The sequence below is a fragment of the Engraulis encrasicolus genome, chromosome 7 (genome assembly GCF_034702125.1).
Source record: "Engraulis encrasicolus isolate BLACKSEA-1 chromosome 7, IST_EnEncr_1.0, whole genome shotgun sequence".
Lineage (NCBI taxonomy): Eukaryota > Metazoa > Chordata > Actinopteri > Clupeiformes > Engraulidae > Engraulis > Engraulis encrasicolus.
The window spans coordinates 25346204-25365455 of NC_085863.1; the positions used below are offsets into that span (position 1 = coordinate 25346204).

The window sequence follows — 19252 nt, forward strand, 5'->3', positions numbered from 1 at the left end:
TTTATCTCTGTTGCCTTACTTTCGGGCCAGGGTGCAAACTAACTTTCAGGACTATAGTACTCAAGTCCAGACATAACGGTCGGACATAATGACAAAGCACCTTGGTCTTGATTTAAACCCAAATGTTTTTTGGACTCGGATCTTGTCTCAGACTCAAACCTTTTTGCCCTCTGACTTGTCTCAGACCCTGACTTCTTTGGACTTGGACTTCATTCAGACTTGACTACCACCATGGTAGCTGGACTTTGCAGGCTGGGCATACCCAGGGCCGCTGACAGCTTTTCCCAGGACCGGGACAAAGAAATTTGAAAGGGCTCCCGATCCCATACCTACAATGTAATGAGGGCCTAATTTTGGGCCCCTACTCTACCTGGGCCTGGGACATCTGACCCCTTTATCTCCCCCTGTCGGCTTTCCTGGGCATTTGCAGGTTTGAATTGCTTGAAGAAGGTCAGTAGACCGAAACGTTGCATTAAACCATGCAAATGTGATCAGTGTGCGGGAGCTTTCTTTGATCTGGCTTTCCTGGGCATACCTGCAAGATGCATGGTGCTGATGATGCTTTTATCCCCACATGCGTCATTTGGAACACTGCTGACCTCTACTGGAGTAACTTTGTTTTGTTTGTGGCCAGATGCAGTCAGACGCAAATGCAGTGGGTCTTCAGTGAAGAGACTGACATGAAATATGTGGCACACAGAGTTCCTGACTTGGAAGGGGAAATTACTGCACGGGCCTACCAGACCTCTGTGTGTGTGTGTAGCTCTGGAGCCCCCTGGTGGCGCTGAAACACACAGAGAAGTCTGGGAGCATGTGGTTGGTTATTGCAACCTAATGTAACAGTGACCCAGTAAAACAAAGTGTTACCTTTTATGGTTCACTATTACAGTGGATCTACCACATTAGGTACAGTGTAATAACCAGTGTAACAATATTTAACCACCATGTAATACAGTGTTACACAGTGTACCAATTTTACTACAGGGTTAGGGTTAGGGTTGGTAGGCCTACATATTACACTGGTATCATATACATAAAAATGTGGCCCTCCTTGTAATGAAAGTTGTCCATCCCTGACTTAAATGATGTATAGCCAAGATTAAATTATTAGATTATGCATTTGTACATTTGTACAATACTTTACCAGTATCACTGAAGTTCTATCAGCATCAATGTATATCGTTAGACCTTTTTAATTATGTTAATCAAGGTCATTATCATCACCATCATCATCATCATCAATTCAGAGGCTTATAAAATTGCTGTGTCCTTAATGCATTTCCATTTTCATTTGCAGTTGCATTTCACGCATAGTCTTTTTCACCATCATCTTCAGCATGAAACAACAACAACAACAGCAACAGCAACAACAATAATACTAATACTGCTGCTACTACTACTACTACTACTACTACTACTAGGCCTACTACTACTACTAACAATAATAATAATAAGCTTCATTGTAGGCCTATTATTTCATGCTGTTGGATGTGGCTGTAAACAGATTTTTGTATAGCCTATGCCTAGCTATCTTGTATAGCCTAAATTACTTACATAGATGATGTGTATAAATGTGTTGCTTTCTGTGTACGGATGTTTTTTTTTTAAATATATATATTGTTTTACTATTTATTTAAGGTTATTACATTCTTTAAATGAATAGGCTACAGTGAAAAGTGATCTGCAGATTAGTGTTTTATTACATGTAGGTCATACTGTCTATGCACTAGGGTGAATAACGCATGCTCCACCTGCCCCCTCGCCAATACCAATTGATTTCTAGGCATATAAAAATGTCCGTGCTGTCCATATATGGAATTTGACTCAAAGCGTGAAAGCAACACGGTGTGAAAGGAGTGGGGTGATGCGCGTGGACCCCCGACCGAGTCAACATTTGTGTCCTTATTTGGAAGTGAGTTCCCATTTCGCGGAGTGATTGAATGGGAGGAGGGCGGAGCCCGCGCCGGTCCACGCTGAGGACAGTGGCATTTCTCCAAAGACAAGTGCTTTTCATGCGCCCGGGGCTGTCTGATGATTGGCTCACTGAACACCGTTTTGACTATGCACTGGACACAATAGTAAGCCTGTGTGTTGTGTCTCACACAATTGCGACCGCTGGGATTTCTGTGATGTCATTTACAGTTTCAATATCAAGTTCACAATAGCCTAATGTAGGCCTACATCACACGATAACGCTGATTCATCCTAGATGTCAAATCAAATGCATTGAGTGCATTCAGCGCGGCTCTTCTGTCAGACCAATTTCTGCCACCGTTTTAATACAGTTCCCGTGATCCTTTGAGTGTACTCCTCCCTTTGTCCGCATGCCCGCATCTCAAAGCGCGTGTCCGACCATTGTGCGTGCAAACAGAAGAACACTGCACTGCTGAAAATCTAACGTCGACGAAGAACCCAATCATGGTATGTGAATGTTTCTTGTAATATTTCCATAGCACATACGATATATCTGTGCACAGAATAATGCCAGTGCAAGTACATGCCCTGCGGTACGAAATATTTTCTATTTTTCTGGAAAAGCATATGGGACATTAGGTAAGACCGCTAACCACCTAGCTATCATCATATGTTAACCTTTCAGCCAAATTGTGCATAGATTTGTAATTACATATCCGTTACTAATCTGGCCATCTACAGTGAATGGGCAAAGATTGCCCTCTGGACTAACAACTGGTCGGTGCCCATTGAGTTAGGCTTACATAATTTCGGAACATCACAGAATAGGTTTAAACCAGGGCCTCTGGTTCTCCAAAGTAACGGTAACGTTGCCATTGTGCCGCCCATCAGCCAGTCTCAACAATGTTTCCTGCCGCTCGGAGTTCTGGGATATATCCTTTCAATGCATTGTGCCGAATGTATAGATTTTTGTTTTTTGAACAAACATGTTATAGAATGAAGGCACAGCCAGTGCACATTTTCGGGAACTTAACATAACTTGGTTATGATGGACGCTGTTCAATACTGAAGAGTGCACTTCTGTAAAATTTCAGTCAGGTTTGGTACAGGTCCCCCAAATGTTCAGAGAGGTTTTCTTATTTCATGCGGCATCCGACGCTGGCTCCTCTTGTTTGACCAAGGTCTCGCGCTCCACGCCCTCAAAATTCCCTCGCGAGTCGAGTCGCGCGTGCTTCGGGATGAAAGCAAACATGCCCTTAATCAATGTGTGCCTGATCCATTTGGGTTTGGCCTTAATGCGGAGAAAGCAATAGTGCCAGACAGCTCAACAACAGCACAGTAGCAGTGTTGGAGTTTTAAGGGCTTAGTACTGTGTGGGGGGAACCCACCGACATAAGCATCATAACCTCCATCCATCCCGAGACCCCCATCAGACCGCCACCATTCTCTGAGAGACTGCGCGGATGCTTTAAATTAATAATGTGTAGTGCCACATGATTCACTGGAATAGACACAGTTTGTTTTAATTTGTAATAACAGACATAGAATAATCTAGAATAGTTTCCATAGTCCACCATAGTATGGCTGCAAAACTTTTTTTTATGACATGCCCTAATAGTCCTTCCGAGATTTTGATAAGGACTGAATGACAGTCCCAGTGTCATAAGGCGAGAATGTCTTCTTCCTCTTCAGGTGGCCTTTGGTCAGGGTGTAGCCCAATGATTTTCAAACTGTGGGCCGGGACCCACCGGTGGGCCCTGTAGGTATTCCAAGTGGGCCTTGAAATCATTTTCTAAAAATATATATATATATTTCAGTTTGATTGTTTATTAGGCCAGAGGTGGGCCCCGAACATTTGTGAAAATTTCAAGTGGGCCCCAAGTTCGAAAAACCCCTGGTGTAGCGATTTGATGTTTAGCTTACAGACAGACGACCGGGGTGCATTGACCATGAACGGAGCCTTGCCAGGCCATCCCGCGTGCTTGTCAATAATAGCTGCCTGTACCCACCAATGCCTACCGCCTGTAGGCCTCCTTTAGTCTCTGCAGAAAATTCAATAATGCAAAGTCATCACATTTTGGGAATAATTTCAAGGCTGTCTTTCGTGATTAGAGGATTTAGAGGATCTAAAGATAATCTATTTTGTGACCACCTATGTCATCATCATATCCTATACATCATTATTATAACTGCTGTCCGCATTGCGTTGACAATATATTTACATTTTATGCTTTCTGTAGCCCTCCCTACATTACAGTCCTTCAGCCCTTAGTAATGCGATTAATACGTTTATTGACAGATTAGGCGAATTTCTGTCTCAAGTTACAGTAGTCCAGCCTGGAATGACACAGAATGCTGCAGTTTTATTTTCTCTCCAAGCAGCACACCTGACCTTAAGCAGCAGCATGAATAATTTGTAACAGTGATTATTTTCCATTTAATCTCTCTACCAAAGTAGCGTATATCCACACACCAGTCAGCCAGGAAGCATTTCACTAGCATTTCCTCCAGCAGTTTGTAGATATGGCGGCATATTTGTAATTTTCAGACATCACAGTGACAGTGACATAGTGAAAGCCAAGCGCCTTTCCACCTCCTTGACTAACAATTTTTCTGTGCGAAAGGCTGCCTTTCATGCAAATAGGATTGCCAGGGGTCCCATTCACTATTGGCTGAAAAAGCTTAACTTTGTCATATCATAACCACATTGTTATGACATTACCCAGACTCTTAAGGTAGGAGAATAAGACTTGGTCATTACAATTTTGGTGACAGTACGATTATAACCGTGGCTCTGTATGAAAGAGTTAACAAAGTATCCAGCCCCTGGTAGTAGCCAGACAAGGGGACAAGATGTGAGGGAACAAGATGTGAGGGAACTTCTCGTTTTATCCAAGTCGTAGTGGTCAAAAGAGCTCATTTGTAAGTAATTGAGCGTCTCTTAGGTGAAATATCTTCAGACAGTGGATAATGCACTTTATTTCATCCGATACACTATATACTGTATTTCTTTTGAGTTAGCTGTCACTCTTATCCAGAGAAACGTTAAGCTTAGTTACACAGTTAGTTACAGAGAGTTCCAATAGTTTGTTACAGAGACAGCCGGGTGCAATGTCAAGTCAATTCAAGTTAATGCATTGTTTCCCCCCCAAAAAAAATAATTGTGGCAAGAATTTAAAATGCACAAACAGCAGACACCAGATAGTAAAATAGTGTGTGGCGTTGAGAAGCCTTAGGTGCTCCCCCATCCACGTATGCTGGTGCAGTTATTGATACCATAGATGCTGTGATTCCAAGACTAATCACACTAACTGTTAATACACAGGTGCCCGGCAATGTAGGTGTAAGTGCTGATTCCAGATTGACTTGCAATTGGTAGCTGGAGTGAGATCAATGCCATAGACCTTTGGCCAGGCCATAAAGCTGTTGATGGGGACTATGGAAGTCTGATACTGGCCTCCTTTTGACCAGTGCACTGCAGACGAATACTTTGTGTCTGACGTGACGGAGATGTATAAAGTAGAAGTACTGTTACGGATGTAATTACCGCACAAGTAGTATGATGTTACATAGTTGTTGCAACCATGTAATATCATGCTACTTGTGTTGTAATTAGTCATAACAGTACCTCTTAATAACCTACATCGCTGGTGTCTGAATTGTCATTGGTTGCAGCCCTGTGTATCCTCTTCTATGGCTTTTAGAGGTGTACACACAACAGCAGCATTTTTATTTTTAACAACAAAAGCTGGAGCTGTTGCATACGGTCACCTCTCATTCCGCTTGATTAGTCATCTGGGAATAGGCCTCATGCGAATATTTGGGTGCAGGTTTTCTTTTCTGTGTTGTAAAGCAAATTATGTTATAAACTAGCTATAATTGCAATGCAGCTACACATATTTGGGTTGTGTGGTGGGTGGTGATGGTAATGATGTGCGTGCGTGTGTGTGTGTGGCGTGTGTTTGTTGTTGTGGTGGTGATGGGGATGGTTTTGGTGGCGGTGTGTGTGTGTGTGTGTGTGTCTGTGTGTTTCCGCGTGCGCACTGACCTCTTTGGCCACACCCCACCCCACCCCACCCCAGTGCAGCCCCTGGCCGTTCTTGCCCCCATTCAGCCCTCGGAGAGCAGGACAGTGGTGGGTGATGGTGATGAGGGATGAGTAGTGTTGCTGGTTGCTTAAGAGGGGGGAGGACTGGAGGATTATCAGCAGCACCAGACAACTGGGACAATTATCAGAGGGGCAGACACCGCACCGCAGTCTAGCCACAACTACTGTAGCCCAGAGATGCTAGCTCCTCATCAGTGTTGCCAGATTGGGCGGTTTCCCGCCCAATTGGGATGCTTAGGAAGGCCATCTGCGGGTAAAAAGGGGCATTTGGGCGGGTTGTTCTGCAAATTTAGAACCATAGAAATCAATAGAATTTAGTTCAAATTGGGGCGGGATTTAGTGATTCCAGGCAGCTTTTGGGCAATTTTTGGGCTGGAAATCAGAAGTCTCATCTGGCAACCCTGCTCCTCATAGCTGACAAATCAGCCCCCATCTGGCCCATTTACAACAGTCACTTGGCATTCATGTCATCTGCCCCCTACGTGTCTTGTCAACTGTTTTTCTAACAAACAAAGTGTGAGTTTAAAGACGACCTATAACACATTCACAAATTGTTTATCTTTTTGCTACAGCACTTTTACAACCCACAAGTGTATCTGTTAGCTACAGAAAAAAAACAGTGTCCTGATTGCTTTGGCTGGCTACAGAAAACGGCTGCCAACCATGGCTGCACATATTAATTTGACACTAATTTTAATGCATCTGTCAGAAATGGGCACATGTAGTATTACAATTAGGCTATATAATCAAAGCACAGTCCTTAACCATGGATGCATTAATACTACTGTAGAGTGGAAGAATATAGACTAGGGTTACAGATTCCCAGAGGAAATTATGAATTCAATCAGTCATTGTATAGCAACATGTAAGAATCATGTTCCACCAGACATGTGCCTTGTTATTAGTCAGTAATACCACACATTCATTGCAGCAATTTTAGGTCTGCATATTATATAGAGACAAATAGGCCCACCAGCTTGACTCAGCATTTTCCTACATTGCCATTTGCCTACAGTGCAGAATAAGCAGTAACGAATAATCATATCCCATCCATTAATCATGATATATTTTATCGCTATGGGTGTATTGTTTTTGTATAAGCTAATGCACGTCGCCCAGCCACGTTCATCTGCATGAACTATAGGGCAGAGTAGCCTGTGTCGTACAGCGTGTATTCACATATGGTATTAGTCATAAAATAATACTGTATTAGTCATAGCGTGTTGTGCAGACATGGGAGTGTGTATGTATGTACAGTATAAGCTGCAACATGTAAGATTAGCTAGTCTGAGCTACAGATTGTATATGCTCTCCATCTGGCTGTAGCCATGTAGCTTGTCGCTCTGAGGACTGTTTCACATGTGTAACCTAACCTAGACATAAACTTTTTCTAAAGTGAATATGCAAGAGAGAGTAGCAGCCGTGGCCTAGTGGTTAAGGAGATGATCTTTAGATCAGAAGGCTGCAGGTTTGAATCCCACCTTCCACTCCCTATCTCACTCCATGACTGAGGTACCCTTGAGCACGGCACCTAAATAAACCTACACTGCCCCAGGGACTGTAAACAGTAAAGTAACCGAGTCGGTTTGGATAAAAAAGTCCTCTAAGTGTAATGTACTGTAATGTAAGATAATGCACTGAATCTGCAACATACGTATCACCTAGTCTTACCGCACTAACCAAAAGAGACAAAAGCTACAAAGCGTTGCTGGACTGTTTTCATAGCAAGAACGACACAAGCAACAAAAGCATGTATGGCGGTTGAAAGCAGAATGCAAGCATTCCGATTGGCTGGGGCAGCTGTCGGCAAACCGCATCATATACAGGTAGCTCATTAATATTCGCAGAAGTTCGACTGTCGCTTGTGTTGCACAAATTGCCTCTTGTCAACAATCGCTTTTGTCTCCTTAATAGTCGCCAGCAACTCCGTACAAAGTCAGTTACTTCCGGCGTCGTTGTCGCTCTAGTAACGTTTGGTATGTTTGTGTGGTTACAGCGTGTGTAAGCTTACTCTTAGTAGTGTATGCCATCATTGCCATCCACTGCACTTTTTCATGACCTTTTGTGTAGCTATCGGTGGTGTGTTGGCCTATGAGCTGTAACACAGAACCCACTCTTAGACCATCGGCCAGTCTTCTAGACTACAAGAAGCACTGTACTTGACAGACTGTTATGAAGGTTAGTGTGTGTGTGTGTGTGTGTGCGTGCACACGTGTGTTTGTGCGTGCACGCGTGTGTTTGTGCGTGTGTGTGCGTGCGTGCGCGCGTGTGTGTGTGTTTGTGTGTGTTTTAGGCCTGTGCATCAACACATCTCAGACTGCATAGTAGCGGAATATACTGTATTAGTGGCTGCATATTGTTGGCCTATGAGCTGTTTGTGTGTGTGTCTTGTGTATGTGTGTGTGTGTGTGTGTGTGTGTGTGTGTGCGCGCGCGTGCGTGTCGGGCACGGGACCTGTGGCCTGATGTGGTGCGCGGGTGGTGCATAGTGATGAGGGGCTGATGTGATGTGAAGGCCGGCCTCTGTTAGCCAATCACTCACACAATCAATGGGGCAGCCGGCCGGGCCTACGGCATGCCATTCTTCTCCTCCCTTTTCTTTTCCTTTCCTGTCTTTTCTTTTGCACTCTCTCCCTCCCTCTGTTCTCCGTCTGTCTCTCAATCCCCACCTCTCTCTCTCTCTCTCTGTCTCTGTCATGCTTTCGTTCTCCCCTTTGCCCTCTCTCTCTCTCCAGTCTTTCTCTCCATCTGATCTCCACCCCTACTCTCTCTCTCTCTCTCTCTCTCTCTCTCTTTCACTTCCTTTGTCCCCCTTTCCCAATCTGTCTCTGTTCTTTTTTCACTCTCGTGTCTTCCTTCTGTCCCCCGTCCCTGTCCCTCTGCCATCCCCCCATTTTGTGCCGTGATTCATGGCTTCCTTTGTACTCCTGTCTCAGCTGCTGTGTGTGTGTTTGTGTGTGTGGTGCTTGTGCGACTGTGCATCTGCATCACGAGGCCTGGTTTCACAGAACCCGCCCCCCACAACTCCACCTCCACCACCACCACCCTGAGCCGCTGCCTATAAGGAGCCATTCATGGCATGTTTGAGCATCCTGCAGCGTCAGTGTGGTTCCTTTGTGTGGTCCCACCCACCCCCGTGAGCTCTGAATGTCACAAACCCCTCACCCCTCCCCTCCCCCCTTTTTCACCGGATCCATCTCCCTCCCAAGCCACTTCTCATCCGCTCCACCCCACTCCAAGCCAGCCACTGGCTCCCAAGGCAAACCTCAGTGTGGCTGGTAGGATTGAATCTCAGTGGAAGAATATTACATACCCTGTTACACGTTGTGTGCCTGTGAAATCTCAAATGTTGACCTAACTTTTACCTAAATTAACGTAATTTGAATGTTATTGATGTTGCACCGTATGAATATGTCAACATACGTACAAACACAGTCAGCTTGCTAGTTAGGGTACCCAATTTTTACTATGTGGTACAGATTTGTACCATATTGCTACTTCCACTTAGTTGGAATGAGAACCTCACATTAATGTCGAGCACCTTTTACTCAGAAGCTCAGAGTTAGGTTTAGGTGGCTGCTTGTCTTGGGGGCAAACAGCAGAGGGAGGATGATACATGATCCCCTCTGTGCGTTTTCTCTCCTCCAGAGGCTTGGTCAGCTATGCAGCTCTGGCTTTCAGAGGTCATCCTTTCTCCCTCTCCCTCTCTCCCTCTCTCCCATTCTCCTACTCTCCCTTTCTCCCTCTCTCCATCTCTCCCTTCCCCACAACACAACCCAGCACACAGCTCTCCATTCCCTGTTTCTGCCTATCCAGGCTGTTCCCACGCTCCACTCACATCCCATCACTGTCCAGTGTCCACTGTCTCTTATAGGGTTTTCACACCTGGTCCTTTTCAGCCATTTAAGTGAATTCAGACCTGTGAGTGTGAATCAGCATTTTCTGTGCAAATGTGAACGCTTCGAAGTGTACCCAGACCCATTGGAGGTGAACCGTACTGAGACCTTCATTGACGTGGTCTCAGTACGGTTTGCTTATATGAATTCTTCTGACAAGTTGCACTTGTTGTGACTGTAATCACTTAAGGAGGGCTCTAGAGGACCGGGTGTGATCAAAAACAGAACTGACACAGCATAAAAGCCTAATTGGACCAGAAAGATCAGCCGGTTCTTTTTATAATAGGCCTACAATCACAATATGAACAAAAACAGAACTGAGTCCTTTTGCGGTCGGTTCACTTTTTGGTCCACTTAAAGAGGACTGAGTTTGGTTCACTTAAAGGGGACCAGGTGTGAAACGTTGTTAGAAGCTGTTGGTAAACACGTATGTGGATATTTTTCAAATACAGATTATTTTTTGTCTATTTAAACACGACAGATGGATGGATGGACAGATGGAAAAATGTAAATCCCTAAAGGGGATATTAAAACTGTAGTTTTCAATAGGAGACTTCTAAAACTTCTAAAAACTGATGCGAATTCAAACATATCTGCATTATACGTGGTAACAGCTCCTGATATGGATGTGTGCTATTTGCACATTCAAGACAAGACACATCCACACATATCACACTGACACATACTGGACATGGATATTCATACACCTGCTTTTTTTCAACATGGATGATTGTGCTACAATCAGCTCTTTGTACTTACTGTATCTACTACTCTGTGTACACACAATGTGCACACATCAACACCTACCCACTCACACTCTCACACACAGTTTTCTCTCACCACGACGGCCTCAAATGCTCTGGCCACTCTGAGAAAAGTCGTCTTAGAAAAGGATTTTCACACTGCTTCCAATAATGTTGTAATCCTGACACAGCTTTATTCGCACAACCAAAATCAAACAATTCCACCATTATTCACAGATCCACCTGCTCATTCCCCAGATTCTCTCTATTTAAATACCTCACAACTAAAGAGCATCGCAGAAGAATTATCCAGCCACCACAGGCAGACTTGCTCTGATCTCTGATCCGTACTAACCCCAAGACATGATTCATACTACTCTACTGCAGCATAAAATTACAGGCCTATCTCACACATTTCAGGATAATGTTGAGTTTAGGGTCAAAAGCTATCATGGACGTTGAGAAAATTAGCAGATTATAGTAAATTTATGGAAACTTCATGATGTTTTCTGAGCTTGCTTTATGGAAGCGGCAAACTCGGATTCCACAATTCCACACCAGTAAAATTGCCACGTGAGATTCCTACTTAACCCCCTTGCGCAGAGCCTATGTTATAACCTTACTGACACCAAAAACATACCCCCAAAACTCCCACGTTTCCTATACTGTAATCAGCATTCCCTGCATGCCTATCTTTATGTCATTTAATCCCTGTGAGGTCTGGCTTTATGGCCGCCCTTTGTGTCTTGTTATTACGGCTGCCTATGAGCGAGTGCGCTCGGCTTGCTGAGGGAGAGATTGCATAACCTCTAGCCTACCGTGACAACAATGGCCGCCGGGCAGGCACCAAGCGCAGCCAACCGCGTACAGTATAGTATATGTGCCATCGAGCTGTTTGAGTGAAAGCTGCGAGTGCTTGTCATTCCATCACAACAGTGTTTACTGGGACGCGCAGCGCAGGCAGGCAGGGCTAGGCCAGTGGGGTCATGGCTAACAGAGGCCACGGGCTGGTAGCCAGGGCCACGTTAGGCTAACAGATTGTCTTTGCGTTGTTTGTGTGTACGTATATGGGGCATGTTGGGCAACCAGATTGTCTTTGTGGGGTGTGTGTGTGTGTGTGTGTGCGTGTGTGTGTGTGTGTGTGTGTGCAGGGCTACGTTGGGCTAGCAGATTGGGATTGTGTGAGAGGTCGCCTTGCTCCACACCTTCAGCACATATATAATACATTGGCCCTTCATGCTTTGCATGTCTAAATGCATGTTAAGCAAGGAGCAAGATGCATTGTGCTACTGATGTTTCTAATGTTACTGTCTGTGCTATGTGTTCTAGTCTGTAAAATGATACAAATTTGGTGAGGTTATTTATTTTTCCTGTGGAGAAGAATACTTTTGAGTGCAGACAGACAGACCAGGAGAGGAATTGTCACCTGCTCAAATGGTGGCATAAAAAATAAGAGCAGCGTTAGACCCAGATTACAGAATAAATCGACATGTTCTGGAAGTTACTTTCCCAGTCATACACCGTTCTCCCTTCAAAGTATTATGGGCAAGGGTAATGTGTAAGAATAGTACAATATAATGTACAAAATAACTTGTAAAACACAATGCAAGCAATGACACATGGACAGATCCAATCCAATTGTGCAGCAGTCAGTGCCAGCATGAATAAATATATGCAATACATTGCAATATGCCTACTGTATGTAATTGCATATGCAATATGCATATCGTTGCTGTCCAACAGAAACCTCGTATCTCCACTAATTTAATTAGTTTTATATTCACTCTTTATTCATTAAAAAATATAAATCAATACTACTGGTCAGTCTCCATGGGTATATGTGTATGATAAATACCAGCTTTGATGTTGAAATAATTATTTAGAAAATAATTGATTTATAAATGAATATGTACAAGGTTTCTGCCTGACAGCGACGATATGCAAATTACTATTGTTATTATTATGGATATATTATTATTATTTTTGTTGTTGTTGTTATTACCTGACCCCCCCAGAGGTAGGGTCTGTCTGCCTTCCTGCCTGCCTGTGTGTCTGTCTGTCTGTTTGTCGACATGCAATGTTTTGGGTGTCCTGAGGGTGGTGCCAAACACAATATAGCATACATCGACATCACCAACATCATCATCAACACCGTCATCATTGTTATCAACATCATCATTAACACATTCTCTCCATCCTCCATCCTCCAACCTCCACCATATGTCTCTATTATACCATAAGCCTAAACAGTGACCGTGACAGACGACATGATCACCGTCTTCAACCAGATGAAAGAGCTGTCATCATCATCATCATCATCATCATCATCATCATGTTCTCCTGTCTCTCCCTCCTTCTCTTCCCTCATTTGTCCTCTATCTTTGTAGGCCTCCACAGTGACCGTGACAGACGACGTGATCACCATCTTCAATGAGATGAAGCAGCTTTTATCACCATCATCAGTAACACCTTCTCCCCTCTCCCTTCCTCCCTCCTCCTCTTCCTCCCTCCCATCCTCCCTCTTCCTCCTCCCTCTCCTCCTCCTCCTCTTCCTCAGGCCTCCGGAGTGACCGTGACGGACGACGTCATCACCGTCTTCAACGAGATGAAGGTGCGCAAGGCGGGCTCCACGGAGGAGGAGAAGCGCATGCGCAAGAAGGCGGTGCTCTTCTGCCTGAGCGACGACAAGAAGAAGATCGTCCTGGAGGAGGGCCGGGAGATCCTGCAGGGGGACGAGGGAGACCCCTACTTGAAGTTCGTCAAGATGCTGCCGCCCGACGACTGCCGCTACGCACTCTACGACGCCACCTACGAGACCAAGGAGACCAAGAAGGAGGACCTGGTCTTCATCTTCTGGTGAGTGTGACACACACACACTGACACACTACGCACGCACACACACACACACACACACACACACACACACACACACACACACACACACACACACACTACACACACACACTATATGCACACTACACACACACACACCTACGAGACTAAGGAGACCAAGAAGGAGGACCTGGTCTTCATCTTCTGGTGAGGGTCACACATACACACACACACACACACACACACACACACACACACTACACACACACACTATATGCACACTACACACACACACACCTTTGAGAACAAGGAGGCCAAGAAGGAGGATCTGGTCACCTGTGGTGTTTACATTTAAAGAGAGACATATTTTGTGTTGTAAACTCACATTCCTGAGCGTGTGTGTGTGTGTGTGTGTGTGTGTGTGTGTGTGTGTGTGTGTGTGTGTGTGTGTGCACTGTGCAGGGCGCCAGAGAGTGCTCCCCTGAAGAGTAAGATGATCTACGCCAGCTCCAAGGATGCCATCAAGAGGAACTTCACAGGTGAGGAACAGTTATATTTTTATTATTTTTATTATTATTATCATCATTATTATTATTATTATTATTGTTATTATCATCATAGCGGTAAACATTAGTTATACTAGCTCTAAGGATGCCAGACTGATGTCTAATGTGCAGTGTGTGTCTCGTTTCTATGTGTGTGTGTGTGTGTGTTCGTGTGTGTGTCATGGCAGGCATCAAGCACGAGTGGCAGGTGAACGGCTTAGAGGACATCAAGGACCGGAAAACACTGGCGGAGAAGCTGGGTGGCTCCTCTGTAATCACCGTAGAGGGCGGAGCCTTATAGAGCCCCTCCCCTCTCTCTCTCAGCACTACACTACACAACCACTCAGCACCACCGATGACTGGGTCACCAAGAAAACAACAACTACAAAAAAGACAAAACAAACAAACACTGAAGTTTAGAAGAATCTAATGGGGGTTGGTCTGGTTGTGCATTCCAGGGGTTAGGGTTGGGGCTTTGGGGTAATCAGGGGCACCAGGGTAGGGATAGGTTGGGGTGAGGAGGTGGGGAGGGTCGGGTGTACGGGAGGAGGGTTGGATGGGTTAACTGTGTCTACTTTTGACTGCTGGCTGGCATTCCAGCTCTACCGTTCTCACACTCACCACAACACTACAGAGGAACCATGATGGAAAAAAAAACAAACACGCAAAAACAAACAGTGCATTACTAAAAAAAAACGGATCAGAAATCATACTTGCATTCTCCATATGCTTACACGTTTTAAATTCCGTACAGAAATCTGAACTGGGGGCAAGAGACCCGCATAGCGATTTTACCATGTCCACAATGTTTTTGTCGTTCATCAGTGTTTTTACTCCCCAATTTATATTGAAGGAGAGAAAACAAACAAGCAAGGAAATGTCTTAACATTTTTTAATCTGGAAATGAAGGCTGGCATGGAGAATGTTGAGATATCAGACAGTTAAATTAAGTATGATGGTGGGACCATGATATTACAACAAATTGTCAAATGTAATTCAACACTACTCTTAATTATCTACAGGTAATTCCATATATTTTTGCCAAACTTGTAGGCTTTAATATTTTTTTTCTTTTTTTTTGTGTAAAACGTAGGTTTTAAATTTACAAATTCTTAAGAACTTTCTCTTTTGTTTGTTCATTTTTTTTTCTATAGCTACTATGTTTCCATTCCTGTAAAACTTAACTGACAAGAGACCAGCCGTGTCTATCTGGAGACTGTGTCGTGTCCACAGCCCAGGCCAGACAAGGCAAGACAGTCTTTCTGTCAGACTTGGGCTCAATGCATTCCCTTCTGTAAAGAACCAAACACTAGAATCTCCTGGAAACCGTAAAAGAGAGGAACAGGTCAGTGCAACGAGAATTTAGGAGCTGTGATGTGAGAAAGGAGGAACGGCTGTTGTTGAGCTCATGAGTGGAAGGATGAAGGATGAAAATGGACTGTGAATGTCTTCTTTTGTCTCTTTATGTGGAATAAAAATGCACTTAATGTTGTCCTCACTGCTGCCTCTTGTGTCTTTATCCCGCTTTCTCTTTCCTCCGTTTTTTTTGTGGGTTTTTTTGGTCCAATTTTGGATTTAAGACATAATTTCAACATCCTCACACTAATCTCTTATTCCAGTGTAATCTGCTATTGTTAATAGTGGTATCAACAAGGATTGATTCGACGATCCAATCCAATGCGGGGCATGGACGATCCAATTCAATGCGGCAAGTTCCAGAATCAATGCAGCATTTTTTTCAAGTTTCAATTACTTCCTTGGATATTTCGGGAGCAAATGAATGTTAAATGTAATAAAAATACTTCAAAGCATTGCAAGACTGATACAGAAAACAGCCAATAAATTGTTGCTCAGTATCTGACTACTTGTATTGCCTCATCATGACTGATGAAACATTTGCTTTGCTTTCAGTAGAAATGTAATGCATTGCAATGCATTGTAGGATTGGATCGAATCGAATCGCTACCTCCAGAATCGTGATCGAATCGGATCGTGAGGGCAGTGCCAATCCACACCACTAATTGTTAATCCCAATCTCCCACAGGAGCCCAGTCAGTTTGGGAAGAAAAGTAGGCCTACTCGAGTGCTCAGTTGTTTAGTCAGATGTCAGGGGAAGGAGACTGAAGTGAGGATTGTTCTGAAGACAGAGTGTTCAGACAGCCCGCTACTGTGTAGTTCTTCTGAGGCAATAGATATGCTGCATTCCTGACATCTTTCAGGATAGGGCTGCTACATGTGTTGTGGCAGTCATTCTATATTGGATTAGATTCAACTTCATTGTCATTACTCAGCACAAATATTGGGCAACGAAGTGCAGCGCAAGAATGGGTTTTCAAGCAATCAATTCATTACTTGATACTCGTTAGGTAGCCTCTTTGCTCTTTGCTGCTCGTAATCGTCATGGCATTGCCATATTACCAAGAGCCTCAAGTAACAGATTAAGACATTGTAGTTTTAATTTTGGTGATAATGCTAACAGAGACTATGCCAGTGTTTCTGAACCTGAACAAACACCCCCTGGACCTCATCATAAGCCTGCCAATGCCCCGCTTAGAAATCAAAAATAAAACGGACTGATGCCCACTGATGACTGATGCCCACCCCCTCTCAGGTCTATCTTTCTCAATCCCCCTAGGGCTGCCCAAACCCCCTTGGGGGCGGTATAGAGCCCCCGATAAGAAACACTAGGCCTACTCTACACAAAGGAAGGCATCTAAATGAGGTTAAAGAAATATTGCTCAGCACTCTTGACATTAAATTATACGACGACTACAAATGATGAAATGATAAAATACGTAGGACTACATTAGTGCATCGAAAAAAGTGACAGCATACTGACAAGTTAGTGTATGCATGAACTTAAAATATATTTATTTGTCTTAGATTTGTGTAAGCTGCCATTGTAGTTGGGCGTTGAATTGGGGGCGTGTGTGTGTGTGTGTACCCCTGAGTCACCCCATATATAGGGTGACAAGATTGATTGATCTATTATTTATTTATTTATTCACATGCACTGCAGCACTAGTCATACAATGAATTGAAATTAGGTTTCTTTCAAGAAATTGACAAAAAGCCAACTTTATTTACCTTAATTTACTTTCTAAATTTTACCTACCTTTTAAAAATGAAATCATATAAAAGGGTCCGTTGTGCATGGGGCCCAGAGTGTGGTGTAACGCCCCTGCTGTGTAGCGGAGACATGTACTTCCCTGTGACCTTGGCCGTTTACAAGCAGTGACAGCAGGTCTGGTCAGGACAAAACACACTCAATAACATGATGACATTGTGCTCGTACGGGAGAAACATCCACCCTTTTACACACACACACACACACACACACACACACACACACACACACACACACAGGCAGTGGATAAAACCGACTGCATCACTTGATGACATTGAGCTCACAAGGGAGAGACACCCACCCTTTTACACACACACACACACACACACACACACACTCCGATAAGGACTGTTGTAGGGGTGCCTAAACAATATAGCCTACTACCTGAGCATGATCATGGTTTTCCTGGTCCGAAGGAAAGGTGCTGGCCTCGTAATGAGGGTTTTTAGTTACAGAGCCTTGTCTATGCGGGAACAATAACAGAAGATTTGTGACCTAGAAGCGTTCACTATGTCACTATGACAATACGACTCCATAATGTAGCCTAACCAACTGTAGAGTTTTACTGCAGTTACTACCTTATATACAGTATGTAAACACCATTGCTCTACTTGTTTAATTGTATGTACATAAACTCCTGATGCTTAGTTTCACAGTGGCAGTAACTTGGCTATGCTCTCTAAACTCCTTTTCTGTGATTGTGTTGGTATTGCACCGTGGGTGGCTGTCAGGCAGAGGAAATGCCAAAATATTCCAAGTTCCTTGTCCAGCACTGCACAGTCCCATTGTGATACTGTGAGTGCATTCCAATATGTGTCCTCCACTTGTGCTTGTGGCCTCACCCCGCCTCCTGGCCCGCCTCTGTGGAGAAAACAAGAAAGTTTCCCAGCAGTCAGCCTAGCCACAACAACTTTTGGTAGACTGTTTTTCGTTCACCATCCCAATTGCAAATGAGAAAATGACATTAGAATTGAGCTTTCGCGAAATATTGAAATATAATGCAGTTGTCAGTGATGTCATCATGACATATTACTTCCTTGTACGAGGCCACAAGCACAAGGGGAGGATGCAAGGTCGCATATTGGAAGTTGGAACGCACCCTGTCTGTAGGTGAGTGCCAGGGGCATAGGGCCAAATTCTGGACCATATGGGACACCACCACCCACCCCCAAACTGTTGCTAAAGTTATAAAACATGTTAAAAAAAATAATACAACGAACAGAAGAAGTATGAACTGTGATCACTACTCCATTGGTTTTATTCAACTGGAAATACACCACAGGGGAACACGGTGTATTGGAACGATTGCTTATGTGTAATATTAGTAGAAAAAGAATCTGACTCCCTGTGATGACAATACATAGGGCCCAGCCCCTAGCCTGGTCCTGACCATCCCATAATACTACCATTTCATTTTGTATGTAGTGCAGAGCCAAGTCTCTTACCTGCCCCTTTTCCCTAATGGACGAAAATGCCCTTTTTGAAAAATTCTTTTCGAAAGTCTTTGTCACAATGTAGGTCCTGTGGTCCATGTTGACATGATAATCTACAAATGTGCCACGATCAAATGCATGTTACAATAATTTGCCGATATAATATATAGCCTCTATAACCTTAGTAAGGCAATCAAAAGTTCCACATACATACCCCCAACACCCAACACCCCCCACACCCTCAGGGATGAGGATTTGGAGGGATGCAAGAATTGGTTACTGATGCATTGGGACACTACACAACTTACAAGGAAGACAGATACACACATCACACACATACACAAACACGCACACGCACACGCACACACACACACACACACACACACACACACACACACACACACACACACACACACACACACACACACACACACACACATACACACACACACACACACACACACACACACACACACACACACATACACATTCACACACACACACACACGCCAGATCAAGTAAGGGATAATGGCCATCAAGGTGACCTGTCCCTGGGGAATAATGGCGAGGGACAAAAACAGAATTAGAATCAGCTACTACTATACTTGCAGTATGTGGACCAGAAATTGGACAGGCAAAGGAACTTTGCTATGTA

At 44.0% G+C, this 19252-nt stretch overlaps 1 protein-coding gene across 1 annotated transcript; it reads left to right on the forward strand.

Moving 5' to 3' along the window:
• The first annotated feature begins 2325 nt into the window (after window positions 1-2325).
• LOC134452643 (cofilin-2-like) lies at window positions 2326-15535 on the forward strand. The gene is made up of 4 exons (XM_063203132.1): window positions 2326-2421; window positions 13218-13516; window positions 13955-14031; window positions 14226-15535. Exons 1-4 carry the CDS (start codon window positions 2419-2421, stop codon window positions 14336-14338), a joined length of 492 nt encoding a protein of 163 aa, XP_063059202.1. The 5' UTR covers window positions 2326-2418; the 3' UTR covers window positions 14339-15535.
• The last annotated feature ends 3717 nt before the right edge of the window (window positions 15536-19252 follow it).